The sequence below is a fragment of the Neospora caninum genome, chromosome X (assembly GCF_000208865.1).
Source record: "Neospora caninum Liverpool complete genome, chromosome X".
In the NCBI taxonomy this organism is placed as follows: domain Eukaryota; phylum Apicomplexa; class Conoidasida; order Eucoccidiorida; family Sarcocystidae; genus Neospora; species Neospora caninum.
In genome coordinates, this window is record NC_018396.1 from 2,856,184 (window position 1) to 2,879,332 (window position 23,149).

The following is a 23,149-nucleotide window of genomic DNA, read 5'->3' on the forward strand; positions in this document are numbered from 1 at the left end:
CGCACGAGGGCGAATCCGGAGGTCTTGCGCAGGTTTCTCGTTGCACAAGAAAGAATTGAAAAGCGGGCAAGAGTCCAAAACGCCTCCTTTTGCGTGTGCGCCTCTCGGTTTGCGACGATCACGCTTTGCGAGAGTGCAACGGGGTGTAACCGACGAAGCGGAACCTCCGAATCGACAAGTCGTCCACTGCACATTTCCAGAGAAAGCAGGACTCGGTTGCTCCTTGCACGTTTTCTCTGCGCTTGCGATTTCACCGTTCCTTTTTATCCACCTCCTTTACTCAGTGTTTCCTCTGCAAGTCTCCGTCCAGCGGCCTCCCGTCCACCCGCTCCACGGCTGTCGCCGTCTCTCTTTCCCCCGTCTTTTCCAGCTCTAAAGTTTTCCCTTGTCTTGTTGCTCTGTTTCCGTCCTCTCTCCTCGTTTACGCCTCTGTCTCTCCTTGCCTCCAGTCTTTTTCCTCCGGTCGTCTCTTGCCTGATGCTCTCGGAGTGTTTACCTTGATAGCTTGCGTAGGCATGAAAGCTACTACAAGATAAAAAGGTTGCTGCGAGGTGAGAAACGTGCACTCACACAGTGCCTAAGCATACACATAGAGATAGAGATGCATATGCATTTATATATATATATATATATATATATATATATGCACTTGTGACGAATGCGGTGTAGCCTTCAAGTGAAGTTAGCGCCAGGCACCCACTAAATGGGAGTTTGTTGACGACTAGATCATCAAAGTGAGGAACCTCACCGAACCATTGCGCCGTTTCCCGTTTCTCTCTCTGTCCGCGAAGCCTTTCCGCTTTCCTGTCTTTCCTTCCCTTGCAAAACATTTGTTCTCTTCGGAATCCTCGCATAGCGACACAAGAAGTCTATCGGAAAGAATTTTATCTCGTCTTCAAGAGAATGTTAATCTCCCTCCATTGTTTGTTTGAACGGGTTCGCAGAAGCAAGTGTATGGCCCGACACGGTCTCCGGTTACACTTTTGCTAGCTAAGAATCTGCGGAACTTCCAATATGCGAGGGGCTCGGGTCGATTTTTCGGCAATTCGCATTAAGTTCTTCAAAATATATTTCCTTTAGAGTAAAATTCGTGACACCAGTTTCTAATTTACTCAGGGCTGCCGTAGCGTCCTCGGTCTGGCCACCTTAGCGCGATTGCAACCTTTAGGACAGGGGTGACCGAATTTTTTCTTCGATTAAAGACTGTGTAGTTTCTTTTGGACAGGCATATCGTTTTAAAAGTCTTATTCGCAATCGTTCTGACAGCACGACGACGCTGCTATCCATCACTTGCCGTTAATGAGGATAGAACCAGAGGCTACAACAGCGTGAGTGCACAGTATATCCCTGGGCATCGTGAAGCGAAGGCGTGAATGAGTATCTTGAACACAGACCATGCTACCTTGGGACCCTGGCAATGTCAGTTCCAGAGGATGCTTGGTTCAAGGTTGTGAATTTTTTGGCGATAGCGTCTCCCTTGAGTGAACCGGAGTGTAGACCGTGCAGGCTGATTTTGCTTGTCAATCGATTTGTAGGTTTAATCCTGGGCAGGCGCCATGTGAGGCGGCTTTGCATATATATATATATATATATATATATGGTGTGTCTGTGCCCGTTGTCATGAAAACCGGTGCTAAGTAGTAGCCTCGCTGAAGAACAGCTCGTGGCATTGAAGAGTTTGCCACACAATGGGAAACAAACCAGCAAACAGCGGATGAGTTATGACGGCAAATGAGACGATTCATCCACTCAGGAAGAAACCTGTGTCGCTGGCTGACTCTGGCATGGTAAAGTGGAGCGAAACTGTAGCAGCAGCAGCACCGTAGTGTTCAAACGAAAAAGAGTCTGGGCTCCAGGGTATGAAGCTCTAATGACTGCCATTACGTTCGTTTGATCCTGACCCACAAACCTGATGTGCATGAAATGAGACTCTAATCCAGAACCTCGTCAGCTGCACAGGTTCCTACATCTCGCCTGGAAACTTCCACGCAAATTGCACCGGCATGGGCAGCAGTGGCTGAGTGCCCAGTGATGCCCGATGCTTCAGAATCTCTTGGTGTCATCATCTGACAACTAGAGTCCAGCGCGGCAAAGCTTTACTATTGTCTAGGGTGAACAACGGACCCAGCACTTTCGGGCGGCGGGTATGCAGACAAGAGCCAGGTCATCGTAGTCGATGGTTCCCAGTCAGGAGGGGAGCGCTGTCTTCAACTGACCCCCTTCTGTTTCACATCGGAAGCTCCACCAAATCATTTTCGTGCGAAGTGTTGAGAACATCAAAAAAACCAGGACAATAGTTGTGGTTAACCGCACAGGTTCTCGTCCTGCCTTGGTCCGAGTGTTTCGTTTGCGTGCTTCGGTTTTGCTGATCGGACACATCCGATTCCAGTGTCTCATTTGAATGATGCTTCCCTCCTGACCACCTTTTATTGGAAGAAACCAACGCTGGTAACGAGAAGGTTCCGCAGTCTGGGCACATCACCAGATGACTCTGAATCAACAAACTGGTAGGCGTGCGTACTTCTTTGCTCTAACAAGTACGATTTCCATTCCGATATTCAGCGCCTACAAAAAGGACAAAAAGCTCCCTTTAATAGAGTGCGGCTCCGCTTCGTAACTTTGCCGTGTTTTCCTCCCTCACTCGCACCAGCGTCCACCCCCCGTTGTCGCGGTGCACATCTCTGTGTTCACACACGCATCACCTTCAAATATAGTCTGCGCGAGAATTGCGTCAGACGAAGACAACCGCCAAACTGGCGCCTCTGGTTACAGTTCCCATGCATCCCGTTGCTGCATAGGGGGAATTAATGGGGAGAGAAATAAGAGCCAAACATGACAGCTTGGCTCTTATTGCTTTGGCCCTTGGCGCGGCTGCAATGCAGCCGGCTGAGGGGGACGAGAAGACATCCGCAAAAACCGCCAGCCGTGTGGAGTCAAAGTAGCCGAATGAAGTATTTGCCAAAAACAAAAGCGTTTTCATATCCTTGATCACTGTGATCAAGAATTCGTTTCCTACTTATTATACCACACAAGGAAAACAGCCAGCTTCAACGCAAAGGGCTGTTCCGGGAATTGAACCCGGGACCTCTCGCACCCAAAGCGAGAATCATACCACTAGACTAAACAGCCTGGTTAGAAAGATAAAGGGGGAAGCATTATTGTCATTTTGAGCCAGTAAAAGGCCGTGCAGTTTGTCAAAGATCTTCATATCAACCAGACCATTGCCCGCGTTTAGCATGCAAGTTTCCCGTATCCGTCTGATTTGGGAATTTGCTGCCTGATTATTTGCCGACTGGTCAGCGGATGGACTCTCTATTGTTATGAGGCGTTTGCCTGTCCAATTGTAGCTTCGGTTAGAATGCCGCGTTGGCTCCGAATTCTGGACCAGAATGACCTTGTCCCATTCGAAAGCCTTTAACGCTCTCTTTTTTGTCTGATGATTCGCGGTGAGATGCTAGCCAGGCGTCCCCGCTTCTCGAGCCAGTTCCGACCTAAAGACGCCCCCGAAGTACTCGCGTCAGCTTACGAAAGATGGTGTAGACCCCATCCTCCGGTTTCTGGTTGCTGCTTGAGCGCTGATTAAGCCTTTAGATTCGGGGGCAAGTGAGAACGCAAAGAATTTTGCCATGACGTGCAAATTGCCTCCTCCACGTCCCTGACAGCTCACACACTCGGCCCAGCACCCGTGCGGTTCCTGACCTGCTTCGTGGAACAACTCACAGGTGCCCGCTACGAAACACAACATGGCCCCTTCTGCCTGATTGGCTTAAATGTGACAAAGCACCACAAAAGCGGCAAGTTCTGGAAGATTGCGTTTCAGTGTGTTCCGCAGGTAGACCCCGTACACGTTAGTGGTGTGTCGGTGCGTAGTAGCCAGAAAGCTCGAGAAAGAGACAGAAAAAGGGGACTTTGGAAGGTGGAGGGGAAGCAGCGGAAAGCGCTGAGGAGAGACGGTTCTTCTGTCTGCCTCTGCTTGGCTGGTGTAACAGGCATCTACGTGCTTCAAACGGGCGCTTGCATGAGTCCGGTTGCCAAACCGTTTCTAGGTTCCATTCCTGGACCGAAGAGCGAGCCCAATGAACTGTATGCACATCCTTTCTGAATGTTTCGCATGCCGTGCCAGTCTGCCAAGATTTAAGTTTTCTGCTGGTCTTCCAACTCAGGCTTCGAAGAGCTTCTTGCCTGGCGCTTCTCTCGCAGCCTCACCCGCCAGAATAGGGGAGGGTGTGCTGGGTGGTCAATTGCATGCGTGGCCAGAGAGCTCTTCTGTTTCGTCTCCGTTGCCTTCTCTTCCGATTGCATTCTTGCCTGTTGCTTGCCTCGATCCTGTCTTGCTCAATTTTTCGCAGAGAGAGGCTCCGAAGGAGCCCCGTCTTCTCTGTGCGTGGTCGCCGAGCATCTATCCCAGTTGGCCGCAGTCGACCAGCGAGTTCGAAAATCAGAGCACGACAATTTCTTTCGTCTTCCACTTTTAAAACCGTTGTCTTGTGCTGCACACCTACGCCATCTTTTTTTGCTGCTGTGTCCGCTTCTCGTTTTGTCCAGACACGTACAGAAAAGTCCGTCTCGTCAGTCGGTTGCCACACACGCGTTTCCTCCGTGCCGCTTGCCTTCAACTGAGACCGGGAGAAAGTTGACCATTTTTCTTATCACGGTTTGCTCGCGCCTTTCGCCGTTCTCTCCAAGCGGAAGAAAGAAGCGGGAAACTCAAAAACGAAAACTGGCTGCCTACGCGTAGCTCGAGACCATGGCAGCAGTGTCCGCCTTGTCCTGCCGGGCTAGGCAAGGACACGCGCTTCTTTCTCAGCATTCGTCCCTTCGCGCTTATCCCTCTTTTCCTCCCCTGGAAACCACTGCTTTCTCTCTGTCTGATTCTCCTCTCTTTTCTTCCCTCCGATGCGCTTCTCCCTCCTTTCCTCCCTTGGAAACCACTGCTTTCTCTCTCTCTGATTCTCCTCTCTTTTCTTCCCTCCGATGTCGCCCACCTGTCTCCCGGTGTCTCTCTCTCTCGGCCCGTCTGCGGGGACACTGCGGTCTCTCACCTTCTCTGGCTTCCAGATTTCCAAATAGCGGTCGCCGGCCGTCCTCGTTTTCTCTCTCTTCTCACTTGTCTACTTCTTCCCATCTTTCTTCGTGTCGTTCCACTTCCTCCCGGTCCCCCTCTGGGTGCCCGTCAACCTCCCCCGACTCTGCTTCCGTGAGCAGTCCTTCCTCGGTTTTTCGTCGATCGCTTTCTTCGTTGCCGCCGAAGAGAGAGGCGACTGTCGCCTCCGGAGAAAAGGAAACGGGCGCACCTTCTCGCCCCGAAAATGGAGCCTCAGCTGTCTCCGACGGAACCCGCCCCTCAGAGACAGGCGCTGCAGCCGCTCTGGAGGCTGCCTGGCGAGCCTCTGCCCATCAAGTCGAGGAGCGGTTTAAAGAGGTAGGCTCCACGACCGAGCTCGAAGAGAAAAGCGGCTGAGAGAAGAAAGAGCGAAGACTCGAGAGAGGAGGCAAAAGAAGCGGCGAAACAGAGAATCCGCGACGAGACAGAAGACCAGAAGGGAACAATGCAGGGAAAAACCTCGACAGGGAGAAATCCAGGCGCTTTGCAACTGCGGGGTCTTTTCGGTGTAGCTGGGGGGTTATGTCTGATCTCTCTCGCTTTTCTTTATGCGACGAGGCCAAGGAAACAAGGCGACACCTTTTGCCCGGCCTTGTGGCGCGCCTTCCATTCCAGTACGCCGCGTCGACCGCGGGAAACAAAGAGAGATCGAGCCTCTAAGCAAAACCTGCGTAGACAGATCCCCGTGTTTCCCTCTTGAGTCTCGATTTGCCTTTCCTCGTGATCGTTCCCCTCCGATCCGCCACCGCATGCATGGCCTCCTTCTTGTCGCTTGGTCATTTTCCTGTGAGAACTGCGCGGAAAACGCTCGCGCTCCTCTCCCCCCCGCTGTGCCTTCTGCGCGCCGCTTCATTCTGCTCTCTTCCTCTGTGTCTTGTGTGGATGTTCCTGGCAGGCACTCGGTGAAGTTCGCAGGACCGTCTTGCGCCACATCGCCGGTCTCGGTCTCCCTCCCTCCCTCTCTGCCCGAGTTCTGAGCTACTACGCGCGGCTTCTGGACTACACGTGCACCGGTGAGTCTTTCGAGTAAAACGTGGAAGGAAAAAGACGCGCGGCCGGGTCTCTCGCGTCCCTTTCAATATCGCATCTGCTCCTTCTCTTTCGTTCTTGCAGGTGGAAAATTAACGCGTGGCATCCTTGTCCTCTACGCTGCTGCCGCTGCCTCCCACGCACCTCTCATCCCTCCCTTTCCTTCGCCTTCGTCGTGTTCTTCCCCTTCTTCCTGCTCTCCCCCTTCTTGTTCTCCCCCTTCTTCTTGTTCTTCCCCGTCTCCCCCTTCTTCCTGTTCTTCTTCTCCCTCTGCCCCCGCTTCCTCTCCCACAGAGGATTCGACTTTCCCTCCGCTGTCAGCAGCTCTTCCGCCGTCGTCCTTTCGATCTCTCGTCGCTCTCGGCTGGTGCGTCGAACTCCTGCAGTCCTGTTTCTTGGTGATGGACGATGTGATGGATCATTCTATCACTCGCCGAGGCAAACCTTGCTGGTACCAATGTGAAGGCATTGGCGTGAGCAACGCAGTGAACGACTCTCTCGTTCTCGAAGCTGCGGTGTACAGGTGAGTGGTCTCTTCTCTCTTGTCGTTTAACGGAACCGAGGGCCAGAGGCTCGGCGCAGTTTCGCAGAGACTCAAAGACCCGCGAACCTAAGGCTATTAGCCGCCTCGAGGTCGACGCAGCCACGGGCTGTCGAACTTCTATCTGGTCATTTCTCTTTCGCTCTTGGTTCTCTCGCTCCGCGGAGCGACACGGCGAGGGAAAAGGATGCTCACACACAGGCGGGAGACGGGGATAGGTGGCCCCAGTGTCCCCTCACAACGATGCGGTGGTAAATGGGAGTCTCTCGTCGTCGCGCTTTTGTCTTTTTTCCCGTCTTTGGCGCGTCTTTCACAGAGCTGACTGGTGGAACACGTGTGCCTGCGGTTAGGCACGCACTTGTCTTCTGGCGGCTGAAAAACTGCTTCGCCTTGCCTTCTGTCGATGACGAAGCTGAGAGAGGCGAGATCATTTGGGCGTGCCCTCCTCCCGCCTTTTCCCTCTGTCTGTCTTCCTCAGAATCCTTCGCGAGTACCTCGGGGACCATCCGGCGTACGCGTCGTTCCAAGATCTCCTCCTGGGCAGCACGTTCACCACGCTCATTGGTCAGCACTTAGATTCTGAGGATGCGCTCGCAGCGCTCGCAGAGGCTTCTCAAAATGACCATTTCCAGAGCGACAAAAACAGTGAGCGGCGCTCCGCCTCTCGCGCGTCTCGCTCTTCTCTCTCTCCCTCGGCGGAGGTTCTCGCGCAGAGCCTCGCAGATCGACAGGCAACGGCGGCGCGACTGAAAACGAGTCATTACTCTTTCTACTTGCCGACTGCTCTGGGTGAGACGAACGTCCTTTCTGCTGTATCATCGCCTTTCTCTTTTCCCGATTCACAGAGCCTCCGGCGCGATATTTGGAAGAAGAACCGCCTGCGGCGTCTCCGACAACGAACGGAGAAGAAATGGAGAGAGAAGAAGACGCCTGTCTGATGACAGTGTCCTCGAGATCGAGAGATGCGTTGCTGGCTAACTCGGGGCGGTGTAATTTCGCAGATGTGGCCAAACTGCTTGCGCTTTTTGGTGTTTAAAAGTGGTGTTTCGCATTCGCGTCCTGGCTGTATTCATACCTGGAGTTTTTAGAAGCTGTGTGTCTCTTTCCCCTCCAGGAATGACGTACGGCGGCTTGACCGACCCCGCGCTCATGGCCCATGCGAAGGAAATCTGTTTTGCAATTGGAGAGTACTTTCAGGTCCGGCTCTGTTTCTCTTCTCTGTGCAAGTCTTTCATGAGTTTTTACCTTCTGTGCCGCTGCGTCTGTTTCCCGTTTTTTTTCTCTCTTTCTCTCTCCCGATCCTCGCCATTTCACCCTGCCCGCACCGCAAGTTCACCGTTGCACGCCTTCTGAACATGCACATGCAAGCGAAAGCTTTTGTATATATTATTTGTGTGCGTCGCTACGGGAAGCAAGACAAAGATAGCAGGGGAAAGACTGGTCCCTTCTTCTTGCGTTCGATTCGGAACTTAACGTGAAGTTTGCCACTTGACAAGTCCTCTCTTTCTCTGTACGTGTTCTGAACAAACGCATCCACTCTTCGCGGGCTGCTGTTTTAGGTCCAAGATGACTACCTCGACTGCTTTAGTGATCCCAAAATCTCGGGCAAAGTCGGGAGTGACATTCAAGAAAGAAAATGCTCCTGGTTGTTCGTCCAGGTGAGATAAGTAAACACCAAAGGATATATATATATATATATATATATATAACTGTGTATAGAGAATGGACTGCGTAGATATCTATGTGCACATGTGTGCAGGTGTAGGTGTACGCTTTTTCATTCACGAAAACACTCTTGCCGATGTCCAGGCGGGCGCTCGGGGGACGACAAACGCGTGCGCGTGTAGACGCGCCCCGTAGGTCTTTGTGTTGGATATAAATTTCTACAAATGTAACAGCATGCATATGTGCATATATTTATACATACGCAGCTGTATCTTTCAAACTCCCGCTCTTTCTCTCTAAATATATACGTATGTGTATGTGGACAACTGTAGACAGGTCGTCCTTGTCCATCTCCGACATCTGCGTATGTCGAGCGGTTTGACTTGTCTCCTGTTTTAGGCAGTGAGGCGAGCTCGCCGCGAGGATCTCGCAGTGCTGCTTCAGGTGTATGGAAAGCCTGAACACGTTGATTGGGTGAAAGGTCTCTACCGCCGATTAGATTTATCATCGGTGTATTGCCAATACGAGGAAGAAACACTAGCAAAGCTAAAAGGGTAAGGCACTGACGGGATTTGTTTTCTTCGTGGAACAGAAACGAGTCGAGGTCGAACCACGTTTACCAAAATACAGGCCTCCCTCTAACTGTCGTTTCGCCTGTATCTATGTATCTTCCTATCTATTTGTACACGCACATATAGGCGCGTTTCTGTCTGTTTTTTTTTCTGTGTCTCGCTTTATATATGAATACAAGGAGAGGGAACAGATATGTGCGTCTTTGTGATTTGCAACTCTTTGTATCTCTGAGTGTGTCATGAGATGCCAGTGAATTTGGTTCTTTCGCGTTTATCCGCCACGTGAAAGGATATGTGGACTCGCGTGTGCCTTTGATTTTCTTTTCGCAGGATGGTTTATGCCTTCCCTCATGACGGCATGCGAGCGTTCTTTGGCCTCGTCCTGGGGAAGCTCCACAGACGCCAGAAATAGGAAGTCCGCTTTCCGTATTTTCCATATTTGCCGTTTCCGGTTCTCTCTGATTTATGGACACAGCCGACTCTTCAAATCCGTCTCCTTCGTCCCAGAATAAGCAACCAGACGCAGGGGAAACATGCCATGTGGCTTTGCGTCGCTGCTGGCCTCTTGCGGTTGTCTTTCCAGAGAGAAAGGCGATTCGAGACACCGAAGGGACTGAACCGCTCCCTGTTCCAAATATACAAGAGACGGCCGCTCCATTTCCTCGAAGCATCCCCGGAAGGCGGTTTTTGCACAACACTCCCGCCCTCGCCGCGGCTGCATTCTTTTCTCGCTCTCTCTGGTAACGGACTTCTCTCCACTTTTCCCGACTCACTCCGAGTCTGACAAAAATGCACACGCAGCGGCAGCGAAGAGAGGCGTGCTCCATACGGAAACCTGCAAAATGACGAAACCGTCAAATCCCTCTTGGGGAGACACGCCGCGCACGAACGAAGTACACGAGACGTGCAAGGGGTTGAGAAGCAGTGTCTTCACGGATTTTAGCGGCAAGAACCTGCATCTGTTTCCGTTGCTAGGTTCGCCCTGAGGGTAGACACATGTGGAGAACCGGACCAGACCTACGTCGCAGGCACGTGTCTCGAATGGCGTCGCAAGGTGCGTAAACGTAAAACGCTTTCTCACTTTCCTGAAGAAAGAAGACCCACCGCCCTGCCGCCCATCCGGAAACGAACTGACGAATGTTTCTCCTTTCTTCGTTTCCCATTTTTTCCACCAGGCACTGTTTCTATCGACACCCGTAGCTTATCCACTCGGTTTTTCTGTGAAGAGGGGAGATGGCGTCGCGAGAGAACAAAGAGGCGTTTTCGTGGGCCTTGCATTTGGGGCTTTCTGCGTTACGGGCTTCGGCCAGTCTCGGCCCCTTGCCAAACACGTTGAACTTTTTTGCGACGGCTGTCGCTCGCTAGTGATCTCCCGCTCGCGCGTCCGAGAGAGATCCTCACAAAAACGAAAGAGAAACGAAACGCAAAGGAAGTTTGCCCCTCCCGCCTTTAAATAACCTGTGAGTTATCCATCTGGAAGAAGTACGCTCTCGCTCTGGTCAGATTCCCCTGGAGATGCCTGTTTCTTTTCTTGTCTATAATCTCACCAGTGTCTCCATCGGTTGGAACGTGAGAGCAAGCAAGAACTCGACCGCGTACTTTTGTCTTGTTTCCTCGATTCGTTCACGCGCTCTCTGGACTTCTGAACCCGTGTCCCGTGTCCGTGCTTCCGCGTCACAATGGTAACTTACTACAGACCGTGGGAGCGAAGACACTCCAATATGTAACTCCGTTCACGGAAATCAAAGGAGCTTTTCACGTTCGTCCCGATAAACTACAGTTCTGCTTAAACTGAGGAGTCAAGTAGGCTTTCGGCTTCTTTGGCGGCATCACGTCCCACCCTCGCTAACACTATACGCGCGCTCCCCGGCACACATCACTTCTCTTTCTCGCAGCATTCGCCGTTTTCGGTTTTTTCGGCGTTTCTCTGTCTCGTCAGCCGTTCTTCGCCGAGTCTGCGAGCGACGAGACGCCCCGTGCGCGCTCGCGAAAGGAAAAAGTTTCCCGGGGCTGCGCCGCCCGTTTTCCCTGCTTCTTTGCTCCCTACCCGCCGGGCGTTCTTCTGCCGTGCAAAAATGCCTATCATGCTTTGCTGGATTAAACTTTCAAGCGGCTTTTTGGCTCTGCCTTCACGCCGCCCTGAATGCAGGTTTTTCTTTCCCGGGCTCCGTTTGCGCGTGCCTGCCGTGCTGGACAAACGGCCGAGAAAACGCGAAGGCCAAAAAAGCAGTGGGCGGGGAACACGGCTACACTGCATTCTCTCCTTTGGTATACTCTGTGCGCATATTTCTCCGTCCCCAAAAGCACAGGAACCCGCGAGAGAAAGGTGGGCAGGCCCCCTCTGCGGTTTTTCGCCTCTCGCATTCTTTTCTGAGGCAAAGGGCAGGCCTACTGCGTTCGCCCGCTTCGCACGACGAACATGTTTTCTCTGCGCATTGCTTCTTCCCATTGCCTTTTCACACACACGCAGACATTCGCGGTTCGAAACAAAGGCAAGCCTACGCGGCTCGGCAGAGTTTGCGTCGCGTGTCTCCCCCCACAACGCATGCACAGAATCGGGTCCATGTTTTCATCGCGCAGCGGCACGAAACGCACGCCTCTCTTCTTTTTCTGTAAAACTATCACTTGGACACGGGCGCCGACCGTTGCACTTCCCCATGGGTGGCCGAGTCACGCTGTACCTCCACTCAGCATGCTGATAGAGAGCCCAGGAACTCTAGCGGAAAATGTCGCTGGCTCTTTCCTTTTCGTCTCCACATTCTTCTTTCCGTCCTACTCAGTCAAATCCGCCGCGAAAAAAGGGTGAAGGAGCGCGTCTCCCGGAGTCGGCCGCGCTTGCGGATCAATTTGCAGCAGGGAGGACACAAAATCCGCAAAGGCCCGGTGATGCGGGAGCACGAGTGCCTGCCCAGAAAAAAGAAACAAAAAACAATCTCCTTACAAAAGTATTTGGTGTATAAATACACATATACATATATACATATTTACATACAGATACATATATATACATATATATATATATATATTAGAGTATGCAGGACGTGTAGACTGCTTGAAAAGACGTAAGAGCGAGAGAGACGAGATGCGCATGCTCACGCACAGAGGGAAGAGACATAAACGTAAAGCAGTTCCGGAGTCTCACATGGAGAGGAACGCAATTCCTGACGCGTTCTTCGCTGTTTGTGCTGGAGGCGCCTTCGGGCCAGTGGAGACGCAGACGCGAAGTAGTTTGTTCTCTCTCGTCTCTTCTGTCTTTGTCCCGTCTGTCGCGGTCTTCCCCAGCCTCAAAGAAAGGCGGGTACGCCAAGGTCTCAGACGGGTTGGACGCGAGAGAAGACGGAGAGAGGTATCTGCGACCGTCTGTCGATACAGCAGCCTCCAGCATGTTTGGCGGCATCGGCCCAATGATTCGTTCCTAAAAAAACACAAGAAACCGCGGAGACTGTCCACACAGACTCGCCCTCTCGACGGCGAGAGAACCGGCAATAATGCGGCGAAAGAAAACGAGAGACACCAGACACTCCGAGCACCAGCCGCAAGATGGATAAGGCCCTGAGACACCGACGCACACCCCGCGGTGTAGAGACAGAGATCTCGGGAGTGACACAGGGAGAAGCAGAGACAAGCCCCCACCGTGAGTTGCTTTTTTCCGCGCTTGTGAGCCTTTTTCCTTACCATCATCGCGAGATGCTCTAGATGTTCATGTGTCCGGAAGAGAAGATTTCCCGTGTAGAGCTCCATCAAAATACACCCCAAGGACCACACGTCGCTCGACATGTCCCAGCCCAGACCTAAAATACACCACCACACAAACAAATCAGTTGATACATACATACATACATACATACATACATACATACATACATACATACATACATACATACATACATACATACATACACACGTACATATGAATTCACACGCGTAGACGCATTACATCTTTCCGTGTGGAGTTTTAAAGCTGAGATCTGTCAACTTTTACACGCCTTGCGTAGCCTGGGGGCCTAAGCCCAGCAGGCATATGCAAAGACACGTCCTGTACGGGCGCATCGGTGTCCTTGAGAGGCCGAAGATTCAAAAATTTGCCGTACCCAGAATAACTTCTGGAGCCCGGTACTGTCTGGTGTTGATGAGCGAGGAGTGGTAGTCGTCCTCGAAAGTTGCGCTTCCAAAGTCGATGACTTTCACACCGACTTTCGCCGGTCGCAGGTAACGGCCCTTCGACGAGGAACTGCTGGACGGCTGAAAACACGCGGGCCCAAAGAAAAACGAGCTGCGTATGTACACCGCGATGCCCCGGTCTATCTGCAAAGGAAAACGCCTGCATCTCCGTCTACGTGTATCTTGGCATGAGAGTAGAAAGGAGGATATACATGTGTCGGCACATGAATAGAATACAGATATATACCTATAAATATATACATATATAAACACGCGAGCGGACATTCACGCACAGATAAATTCGAATCTGGCTATCCACACAATGGGAAATGGAAGGAGAGAAAAAACTAAGGAAAGTGTCAACGACAGCGAGAGAAAAAACACAAAGGAAGGGATGAAGAGGCGACCATGTATATACAGCAAGTCAGTGAGCAGTTGTCCCTTGAGGCTAGGTGCACTAAACAAAGTGGAAGGCGAACAAGCTAGAGACACTTTCTGGAAATGACAAAAGGAACAGGTGAAAAAGCACTAAGGAAAGCCTCGTTCGTGGTCTCTTTCGTTCCTGTCCTTTGGCTCCGTCACTCAGACATCCTTCCTCCACAACCTGTCTGTTTGGTTTTGTTTTCGACGAACTTACGCGCGGCGCAGGAACTGGAATGAGGACGTCGTCCAGCAGAAGGATGTTTTCGGGCTGCAAACAGACCGAAAAAAATCCGCATCGCCCCGGTGTACACAGCACCTCTCGCCCTCGTCATTTCTAGAAAACTGGACCAACTCCCCCATTTTCCGTCCCCACGTCTCCAAACCTGCGTGCTCTCATCTCACACGTTCCACACCCTGTATGCAGCTAGAGACGAGAGAGCTTGCATGTATGCACTCGAAGGTAAAAGGCAAACTTGTCTTAAGAAATGCGCTGCGAACGCAATCGCCACATGCCCCACCGCTGACTCGCAGAAACGCAGCAAACCGGCAGGAAGAAAGCCGAGCCTCCACTGCTCTCTACAGAGTCTTGCCGGTAGGCGATGCGCACGCACCCGAGAGTGCAACGAGTCAGCAAGGCACATACATACATACATACAAATACCTATGTACGTATATATACATTCATAACTACATGCATATAAACACATAAATATATGTATATATATGCATTTATACGTTTAGGGTCTGTATCCGCGTATATAAGGGCGTATATATGTGTATATGCCCAGCAAACAGGATGTGTAGAAAAAGCAAGCAGCTGTGGGACTGCCGAGTACCTTGAGGTCTGTGTGGGTGAGGCGACAGACTCGGAGGAACGCCAGAGCGATGAGGCACTGTTTCGCCACGATGCGAATATCTTCCAGGTAGAATCCCTGGTAGTGGTTGTCGGTGAGAAGGTCATACAGACTCTTCCCGAGCTTCTCGAAGACGAGGCACATGTGCCTGCTCTTGTACAGGAAAGCGTCGTGGAGGCGCACGCAGTGGGAAGAAGAGTACGCCGGGGACAAGGAAGAAACAGAGCCTGCGTCTCGCTCGTTGATCTCGCGAAGAATGTCCACCTCGATCTTTGCCGCCGAAGTGTACCGAGAGACATCTCGCACGACCTGCGCAGTTGTGTACGCGCAGAAAAAGAGAAGGCGGTGACAGCGCCCGAAAACCTCCCGGAAAGCAAGACACGCGGAGTTCAGTCGTCTTCGTTCTGCTCTCCTCTTAACCCGCCTCGGTCTTGCTTTCCCCAGTTTCCTTCGCTCCGCTCGCTTCTCTCCCCGACGGCGGCCTCTTTGCCATGCGTTGATTCGACTGCCCCGTCTGCCTCGCCAGACACCGCGGCTTCTTCTCCCTCTTTTTCTCCTTCTCTCCCTCCTTCTTTCTCTCTCCCTTCTTCTGCCTTTTCGTCGCTTTGTCTCTCCCTTCTTCTCCCTCTTTGACTCTCTGCATCTCCTTCTTTGTCTCTCTCTTCTTCTCCCTTTCCGTCTCTTTGTCTCTCTTCATCTCCCTCTTTGACTCTCTGCATCTCCTTCTTTGTCTCTCTCTTCTTCTCCCTTTCCGTCTCTTTGTCTCTCTTCATCTCCCTCTTTGACTCTCTGCATCTCCTTCTTTGTCTCTCTCTTCTTCTCCCTTTCCGTCTCTTTGTCTCTCTTCATCTCCCTCTTTGACTCTCTGCATCTCCTTCTTTGTCTCTCTCTTCATCTCCCTTTTCGTCTCTTTGTCTCTCTTCATCTCCCTCTTTGACTCTCTCTGCGTCTCCTTTGGCTCTCCCTTCTCCCTCTTTCTTTGTCTCTCTTTTCTTTCGCATTCTCTTCCTCTCCTCTCTCTGGTCTCTTTTTTGCGCCGAGTTGCTCCTCACCTTGATTGCGACGTCTCGCTGGGTGTGAACGTCGGCGCACCGCAGGACGCGGCCGAAAGTTCCTTCGCCCATTTTGTCGAGGACGCGGTATCGGTCGCTGAGCCACATTCCGGGTCGCCAGTCGAAGTGGACAATGTCGTCTTTGGAGCCGGCGTCTTCCTTCTTTTCTTTCTTCTTGGCGCGCCTCCTCTCGGCGGCGTCTCGGCGGCGCGTTCCCGCCCGCTTTCGCTCGCCTCTCTCGTCGCGGTCTTGCTTCTTCTCTCGGTCTTTCTGGCGTTTCTCACGCCACGAGATCTCGCTGAACCGAAAGTGCTTTTTGTAGCGCTCGACGGGCGGTCGATGATGCTTCATGAGCAGCGAGGGAAACTGCGAGGGCCTCCGACTCGGGTAGAAGAACGGCGACGGCGGAAAGAAGGCACGCTGAGAATACGACTCGTACCTCGTGCAGGAGTCCTCGCCGTACCGCCGCTTTCTTCTCTCGTACCTCCGACTGCGCCCTGAGGAACTGCTCTCGCCGCGCCTTCGCTCTCGCTCCTTCCTCTCACGTCTCTCTCGCCTCGCGCCGTGAGACGCCGAACGCTCTCTGCGACTCCTGTGCGGTGACCTCGACGAGCACGACATCTTCCTGCGTTCGTGGCCTCGCTTCTCATCGTGTTTCTCTCGCTCTCTGCGGTCCCCGCGACTTCTCGCGCCGCCGGGAAACGGGCTCTCTCGCGCGTCGCGCGCTCTCTCTTCGCCCCTCTTCGGGCTTCTCTCTCGCAGGTCAGACTGGGACGACCGCCCGTCGCGTCGCCGCTTCCGCGAATGGTACGAGTCCCCGTCGCTTCGTCCGCGTCGTTCGTCTTTTCGGCGCTTCGCGCGGTCCCTCGACGCGCGCCGTGAAGACGAAGATCGACCCGAAGCTGCTTGGCCCTGCCGAGAAGCGTGAGCGAAACTCGAATCTGAACGGAGAGAACGCCCGCGCCGAGTCTTCCTCCGCGAGTCGCGGACGGCCCGCCGGCCGTCGCTGGCATCAGCCTCCTGGGATCGTGAAGACGCTCCGTCCCCTGAAACGTGGAGAGAGACACAGCGGCGGGGGAGAACACCTCGAAACGCCAGATAGGTGAGAGGAGTGAAAAGGAGAACACAAAGGGATGCCGGTGTGACGGGCGGAACAGGCGACGAAACGAAAAGGATGCACACGAATCAGAAAGCCGGCAGGCCTGAACCGTTACAAAGCAACGAGGAGCAACCACGAAAAGCGACTTGCCGGGACAACAAACCCCAGCGTTTCTCAAAAAAAGACCGAGATGGAAGGGTGGCTCCCCCCACCGTCGTCGTTTCTTCGTCCTGCCCCTGCGAGCTTCTTTCACGTTTTTTCCTCTCCAAGCGGCACTCAGGCCGACGGCTCAAGCGCCGGAGGCCCTCCTTCTCCCCTCGACCTCTGCTATCTCCTTGTTTTCTCTTGTTCTCTCTGTCCCTGTCTCTGTCTCTCTTGTCTCGTGTTCTCCCTTTTTTCCTCTTGTCCTCTTGTCTCTTCTTTCCTCTGTGTGCGTTTCTCACCTCGCACGAGGCGTTGGGCCCGGATTCTGTTCTCTCTGTCTCCGTTTTCGTCGCGCGCTTCGCTGTCTCTGTGCAACCTCTTCGGGGAGCCTCCACGCTTCCGATCTCTTCCGAGATCCTTCTGAGAGGCGAACGACCCTTTGCTCCGTTTCGCAAAATTCCCGCGGTTTCCCTCTTTCTCTGGCTTCTCGTCCGCTCGGCCCCTCCGCTCGTCGCCTTCCCCGCCTTCGCTCTCTCCGCGTCCGTCTCGCCGTTTGTGGTGTCTGTGCACAGACGCGGTTCCGTTCCAGCTCCCCTCTCGCGGACCCGCGCTTTTCCCCGAAGTCGCGCAGGCGCCGCTTCCCCGCTCGCACGCGGTGGAGCGCACGGAAGAGAGTCCCTGGCCGTCTCGCTGCGAGCTCGGCAGAGAGTTGGACGGTTCTTCGCGGTCGGACACGCCGACGCGGTACATCGACGAAACCCCTGAACCGAGTGTATGTTCAGCCTTTCTCTTGGTCCGTTCCTCTCCACTTTTTCTCTTGCCCTCCTCCGTCCCCCCCGACACGGAGAGCGGCCGAAAACTCGCCGACCGCCCTTGCTCTCGCACCTTGTACCGCGTCCGACTTCTTCGGCTGCCTCCTGTCCGCTCCCTTCTTCCTTCTCCGCCCCAGTCGTGTCTCCGCCTGTGAGAGCGCCGAGAACGCGAAGACGACGTGTCCCCCATCTCGCCTTCCTCACCTGACCTGGCCTCGGAGACACGGCCCAAGGGCGCCCAGGCGCTTGCCGGGAGCGCAGAGGGCGAAAACGCACCTAGCGCGCCGGGAGTCGGCGTCAAGACACCGGGATGGAGACGGTCTCTCTCCTGTCTCTCCCCTGTGTCTCCCGCGCTTCTCGTCCGAGAAGACACCGACGCACTCCGCCGCAAGCACCCGTGCCGCTCTGTCTCGGCTCCAACCCTTTCTTTTGGTGTCTGTTGGCTGTTGCGACTAGGCGCCGAGCGACGACGCTCCTTTACAGGCGGGGAGCCGTGTCTCTGGGAAGCATCCGGCGCCGTTTCGTGTCGCGAGGCCTCCCGCACCCGGTGCCTTTTCCGGTCGCGCGCCCCGTCGCGGCCTCTCTCTCGCGCGCGGCGTTTCTTTGAGGAAAACAACCCAGGCGAGGAGCACGAAGAGTCGCTTCGCCCTCGCGAACGCACCCGGCGTCTGCGGCCAGATCCGCTTCGCTTCTCGCGTCGTCTCGCTGCTTGCCGCTGCAGCTGCCACAGACAGTACCTCCACAGGCGGAAGCGGTCCTCTGGGCGCACAAAAATCCCAGACGGGAGGCGGCCGTGGACAGGGGGGAGGCCCGCGGGGTCTTGACTCGCCGCAGCCCCGGTCGCGGAGACAGCCGGTCCGAACGGGTGCGAGAACGAGCAGGGAGGGAAGCCGAGAAGAGCGGGGCCGTCGACGCCTCCCTTGGGCAACGAGGCAGAACAGAGAGAGTGCGGAGAAGAGATACACCTCGCGCCGCAGCAGTGGGCCGGCGGCACTCCGAAGGCGCTGAAGGGAAGCGGCGGGGCGTGCGCCGAGGGACAGAGGAAAGGAAGGGAGCTAGGAGACAGAGAAGGCGGGGCCGCAGAGAAGGAAGCGAAATACGGACCTGGCGGGACAGAAGGCAGGTCAGCGGAGAGAACTGAGGACGGGAGATCCCCGTACACCGAAGACGGCAGACGAGACGAACAGGAAAAGTAGCGAGGCGGGATCGGCTCCACGTGCGAAGGGTCCAAACCCTCGGGGGCCCGTGGAGCCCAAGAGACACCGCGTGACGAAGAGTACAGACCGGAAGACGAGGACACGTACGACGGCAGCGGAGACGAAACAGGAGGCGCATACACCGGATAAAACGAAGAGAGGACGCGTGACTCGCTTTCACAATCGCTCGCCTGACCACCCTGTGCGAGCTTTGACGATAACCGGGACTTCTCGAGGGCCCCTCCGCGCGCGGCGGCCGAACTGCCGGGACCTGTGGAGGCAGCCCAGACACGGGGAGAGGCGCACAGAAGGCAGCACAGATGAGAAAGAGAAGAAACAGGGACGGCTCGATCGGGCGAGACACCGTCACAGAGTCCCTCGACTTGCTCCTGCGTGTGTGTGTAGGTCGAGTTGTCACACAGATGAAACCAGCGCCCCGACGCGTGCACATGTGTGTATACATGTACAGGTCCGTCGAGGATCCACATACACACAACACTGTGTATGGACACCCAAGAATGCAAACTCGATGTCCAGGCAACTGCTCCGATCGCCGCCTTCGCATCGCGAAGGGCACTTGCACCAGGTCAAACCAGGTGCACTCCGCCACAAGAATCGCAAGAAAGATACACCCACAAACTCTCGACGGAGAGACTTCGCCCTCTGTGCCTCCATTCCTGGGAAGGCGAGCAAAAAACACGAAACTCAACTTGCTCAGGTAGAAAACACCGAGACGCGTCCTCCCCTCTCTCCGTACTTACCTCCTTCGATGCCAGGTCGTGGTTGTCCGTTCTCTTCTGCGCGAGTTTTCACTCTTTTTTTCCTGCCTGGGTCTCCTCCCGGCGAAGCCTTTGCTCCTGGCTCTTCCGGAGCGGGCGAACGGTCTGTCGGCTGCGCCTCCGGGCACTCTTCCTGGGTGAGGTGTCCAGACGCCTGACGAAGCCGCGCCGCGCGTCGCCGGGCTCTCGCTCGCCGTCTGCGGCGCCCTCTTCCTGTCTTGGTCTCCTTCGAAGCCACCACTCTCCCAGTTCCTGCAGGCAAAACTTTGTCTTCTCGAGCGCTTCCGGGGGCCTCGCGAAGCGGGACGGAAGCGGCGATCTTCCTGCCTCGCTCTCGCGGGGTGGCGTCTGCCTCTTCCCTGAAGCCCCCGGGCGAGTAGAAGTCCAAACACGCGCCGCCTTCTCGAGAAGCCGCGAAGTCCAGCGTGGTCTCTCTGTCTCGGCGTTTGCGGCCCCTGGCGGGTTCTCTGAGGCGCTCGGCGCCAAGGGACGGAAAAGAAGAGATCGCGTACGCGTGTGGGGCGTCGTAGAGCAGCTCTGCACTCAGGTGGTCTGTTGTCCTATGGTGGTGTCGATTCGGATGGCCTCGGCGAGAGACCTTTGCAACTTCTTCGCCTCTAGAGGGAGACGCCGCTCCAGAGCTCGGAAGCGCCGAGAGCAGGCGGTCGCGGGCCTCTGTGGCCTTGTCTTGTGCTCTGCCGTCGGCCGTAGGACACCCGGAAAATAACGCGTGCACGTACCGAACAGGCTCGCGTTCGGCGCCCGAGGGCGAGACGCCAGGCGAGAGAGAGTGGAAATGCTCGCCGTTCCTCTCTACGCGGTGCGCGATCCCATGCCCAGAGTCGCGGGAGGCCTCGGGCCGTCTTCGGGGCAGGAAAAACGCGGACGAGGAGGCTGCGTCGCCTCGGTCGTCGCTGAATGTTCGGAGCAGCGACTTCGCCCGACACTCCGCCTCGTCCCCGCGCTCTCGGCTGGACGTACACCTGCTCGGTTCTCTGTCTTCCCTCGCTTCGTACAGCGGCGGAGCGTCCACGGGAGAGGTCAGCGAGGAGACGAGAGAAGACGAGAAGGGTAGCAGCGGGCTGAAGACGGCGTGTGGCGAGGGCGAGGGCGGAGACAGAGGCAAGTGCGACTCGACGAAAGGCCGACCCTCTCCCTCTCGCGAGAACTCAGAAGGCGCGAGAGAGACGGAAGACGGCGAGAACGCGTCTTGCGGGTAGGGTGCAGGCGAGGCTGGCAGGCGACAGGGGGCCTTCGCCCGACTTGGCTGAGACGCTTCCGGGAGCGAAGACGCGCAGTCTCCCGACAGGCTCCTGTTGCCGGCAGGATTCGACGAAAAAGACAGAGAAGGTTGGAGAACGCCACTTTCCCAACCTACAGACCGCTGCTCTCTGGAAGACGGAACCAAAAAGGGGACTTTCTCCGGATGACAAAGCGAGGCCTGAGAGTCCCACGACATGCTGCTCTCACGCGACGGCGCACACGCTCAAGACACCGGAAGGCTCTCAGGCATTCTCGTAAACCAAGGCGAACAGGCGGGCCAGGCGCAGAGGCATGGGGGACCGAAGTGACGCGTTTTGGAGAAGAGAAAGATGGCGAGACACGAGGACGAACGAGGCTGCAAACTGAAGGGAAAACATCCAGCTTTGTCTGAAAAGACGAGACGCTCGACGTTTGGTCGCGGATGTATGAGGCGACAACCCGTCAGCAGCTATCGAACGACAGAGAGAATCTTTCAAGGGAGACGAAGAAGAGACAGGTGGTGGGAACCACGTCAAGAGAGCCGGCAAAAGCATCCAGTTCGCAGTGACAGGAATCAAGAGAACATGAAACAACGGAGAGGAAGTGGAGATGCGAAGCCTCGGAGAGAGGAGAGGTGCGGAAGGAGAACAAGAGCGCAGGAAAGGAAAGGGAGAGAACGGCGAGGGAAGACAGCGTGGAAAAAGCCTGGAAGTGCATGCGCACCAGTTGCGGATGCAGTGACGGAGAAGCGGGGATTGCCGCCGAGGAAGCAGAAAAGAGAGTGAAGGGAAGACGGGATGGTGAGAGAGGCAGTGGGAGAGAAGAGATGGAAGACCGCAAACCTTTGAGCGGAGGCTGCTACGGGAAAGAGCAAAACTGGAGGAGACAGCGCGAACAGGCGATGCGACGGAGGTCGAGCGTGGACAAGCAATCGACCAGACTGAAACGGCAATGTCTTGTACTGCGGAAAAGACCCGAAAACACGACAGGAAAAGGTAGTCTCGAAAGAATATGGCTGTCCGGCACGAAACCTGGAAGCCTTTTACCTGCTGACGTACAAGCAAAAGTCACCGGAGGGTCCCCCGTCCCTGCGGCGCATCTGTTTTGTCTGTGAAATCCAGCGTCTTCCCTGGGAACGGCGCGTGTAGAGACACTCCTTGGCCTGTACTTCACATGCGCACTTTGGTGGTTCTTCTTCTGTTTTCCAGCAGACTCTGGGAGGCAGAGAACTACGAGATGGGGAGCTCAAGGACGAAACGGGCAACAGAAATGCGTGGCCTCGGGCCCGCTGCACTGTGCGTCAACGGCTGTGGAAAACGGCTCCAAACGTCGGGATCCTCTTGTGTGCAGAGAAAAAAAGACGCGAAGAGGAAGCGACAATGAAGTGCAAAAAGGAAGCGCAGACGGGAGCTCACAGAACCCCGCTGCCTGAGCTCACAAGTGGAACCCGTTTTCCGATGGTGAGGACGGCACTGGGGTTGGAAAAAAGCGGGTCTTCATCACGGCACCCTCGGCAGACATGCGCGGCGAGTAAGAAACGGAAGAGGAAAGGCCGGACGGGTGTTGTGAAAAAACAGACTTTGGGCTAATTTTCTACTTTTAAGTCCAGTAAAAGGAGACGTCCCGAGCAGCACGTGGCGTCGTCGCGGCAGATGACATGAGAGCGAGAGGGAAGGCGAGACTCGGGGTACGATACGTAGCGTTTCGAGAAACGAGCGAGGATGTAGGGTGATGTGCAAAAGAAATAGGGGAAGAAAAGATGAAATAAATGTCCGCCCAGTGGGAGAGGAGAAGGTGTCCTCCGAGAGCCGATATACCACGTTCCACGGGCCGGGTACGCAGCGCGCGACAAGACAAGTCGAGGAGAGGGGAAAATCACAGAGAGCGCTCGGCAAAGAGGGGGCTGCTGCGACGGTTTTCACAGCTTGAAGAAGGCGAACGGCACAGAAGTTCCATCGTGTTTTTTCAGCAATACATGCACTACGCGGGAGGAGGGATGACGACGGGAGGAAGTCCCGCCCCCGGAGATCCCTGCTGCATGACGAAAAGCCGGTCGCGAAAGAGCGACAGAAAAGCACGAAAAGAGGCCATGAAGCCAACCTAGGAGAGCTTACTTTGCTTCAGAGAGCAATCTACAGAAAAGTACGACATGCAACACAACGAAATCCGCCGCCAAACGCCACAAAGGCCGAGGAAATAAGCTACAGTTAGGGTGACAACCCGGGCACGCCTCTCTCGCCCCGATGCGCTGATCGGTTTTTCTCGCGCGCGTAGACACTTCTTTTTCGTGATTTTCATAGGCATCGTCAAGTCCGTCTCATCCCTTGTCTCCCCGATAAGGCGGCCTAATATTATATACAAACGCCTGAAAAACGGGGCAGGAAACATGTTTTCCTCGGCTTCTCGCTACTGCGAATAGCAACGCGTTCTGCGTGTCTCGGCCGTATAGACGAGATGTTTGTCCGGCGAGTCATTC

At 54.8% G+C, this 23,149-nt stretch overlaps 2 protein-coding genes and 1 non-coding gene across 3 annotated transcripts; 1 reads left to right on the forward strand and 2 right to left on the reverse strand.

The window, feature by feature from the left end:
- Window positions 1-3,057: 3,057 nt before the first annotated feature.
- Window positions 3,058-3,129, reverse strand: NCLIV_t120002. Its single transcript has one exon. It is a non-coding gene; the product is annotated as a tRNA-Pro (tRNA).
- Window positions 3,130-3,436: 307 nt separating this feature from the next.
- Window positions 3,437-9,323, forward strand: NCLIV_048200 (hypothetical protein; the record flags this gene model as incomplete). The annotated part of the gene is made up of 11 exons (XM_003884371.1): window positions 3,437-3,446; window positions 3,723-3,832; window positions 4,350-4,387; window positions 5,206-5,422; window positions 6,000-6,117; window positions 6,218-6,656; window positions 7,153-7,463; window positions 7,789-7,871; window positions 8,234-8,332; window positions 8,739-8,893; window positions 9,242-9,323. 11 exons carry the CDS (start codon window positions 3,437-3,439, stop codon window positions 9,321-9,323), a joined length of 1,662 nt encoding a protein of 553 aa, XP_003884420.1.
- A 2,360-nt stretch (window positions 9,324-11,683) lies between these two features.
- NCLIV_048210 (hypothetical protein) lies at window positions 11,684-20,890 on the reverse strand (the record flags this gene model as incomplete). Its single annotated transcript, XM_003884372.1, has 9 exons — window positions 11,684-11,815; window positions 12,054-12,326; window positions 12,587-12,702; window positions 13,003-13,153; window positions 13,710-13,763; window positions 14,332-14,658; window positions 15,402-16,447; window positions 16,944-18,923; window positions 19,414-20,890. 9 exons carry the CDS (start codon window positions 20,888-20,890, stop codon window positions 11,684-11,686), a joined length of 5,556 nt encoding a protein of 1,851 aa, XP_003884421.1.
- Window positions 20,891-23,149: the final 2,259 nt, after the last annotated feature.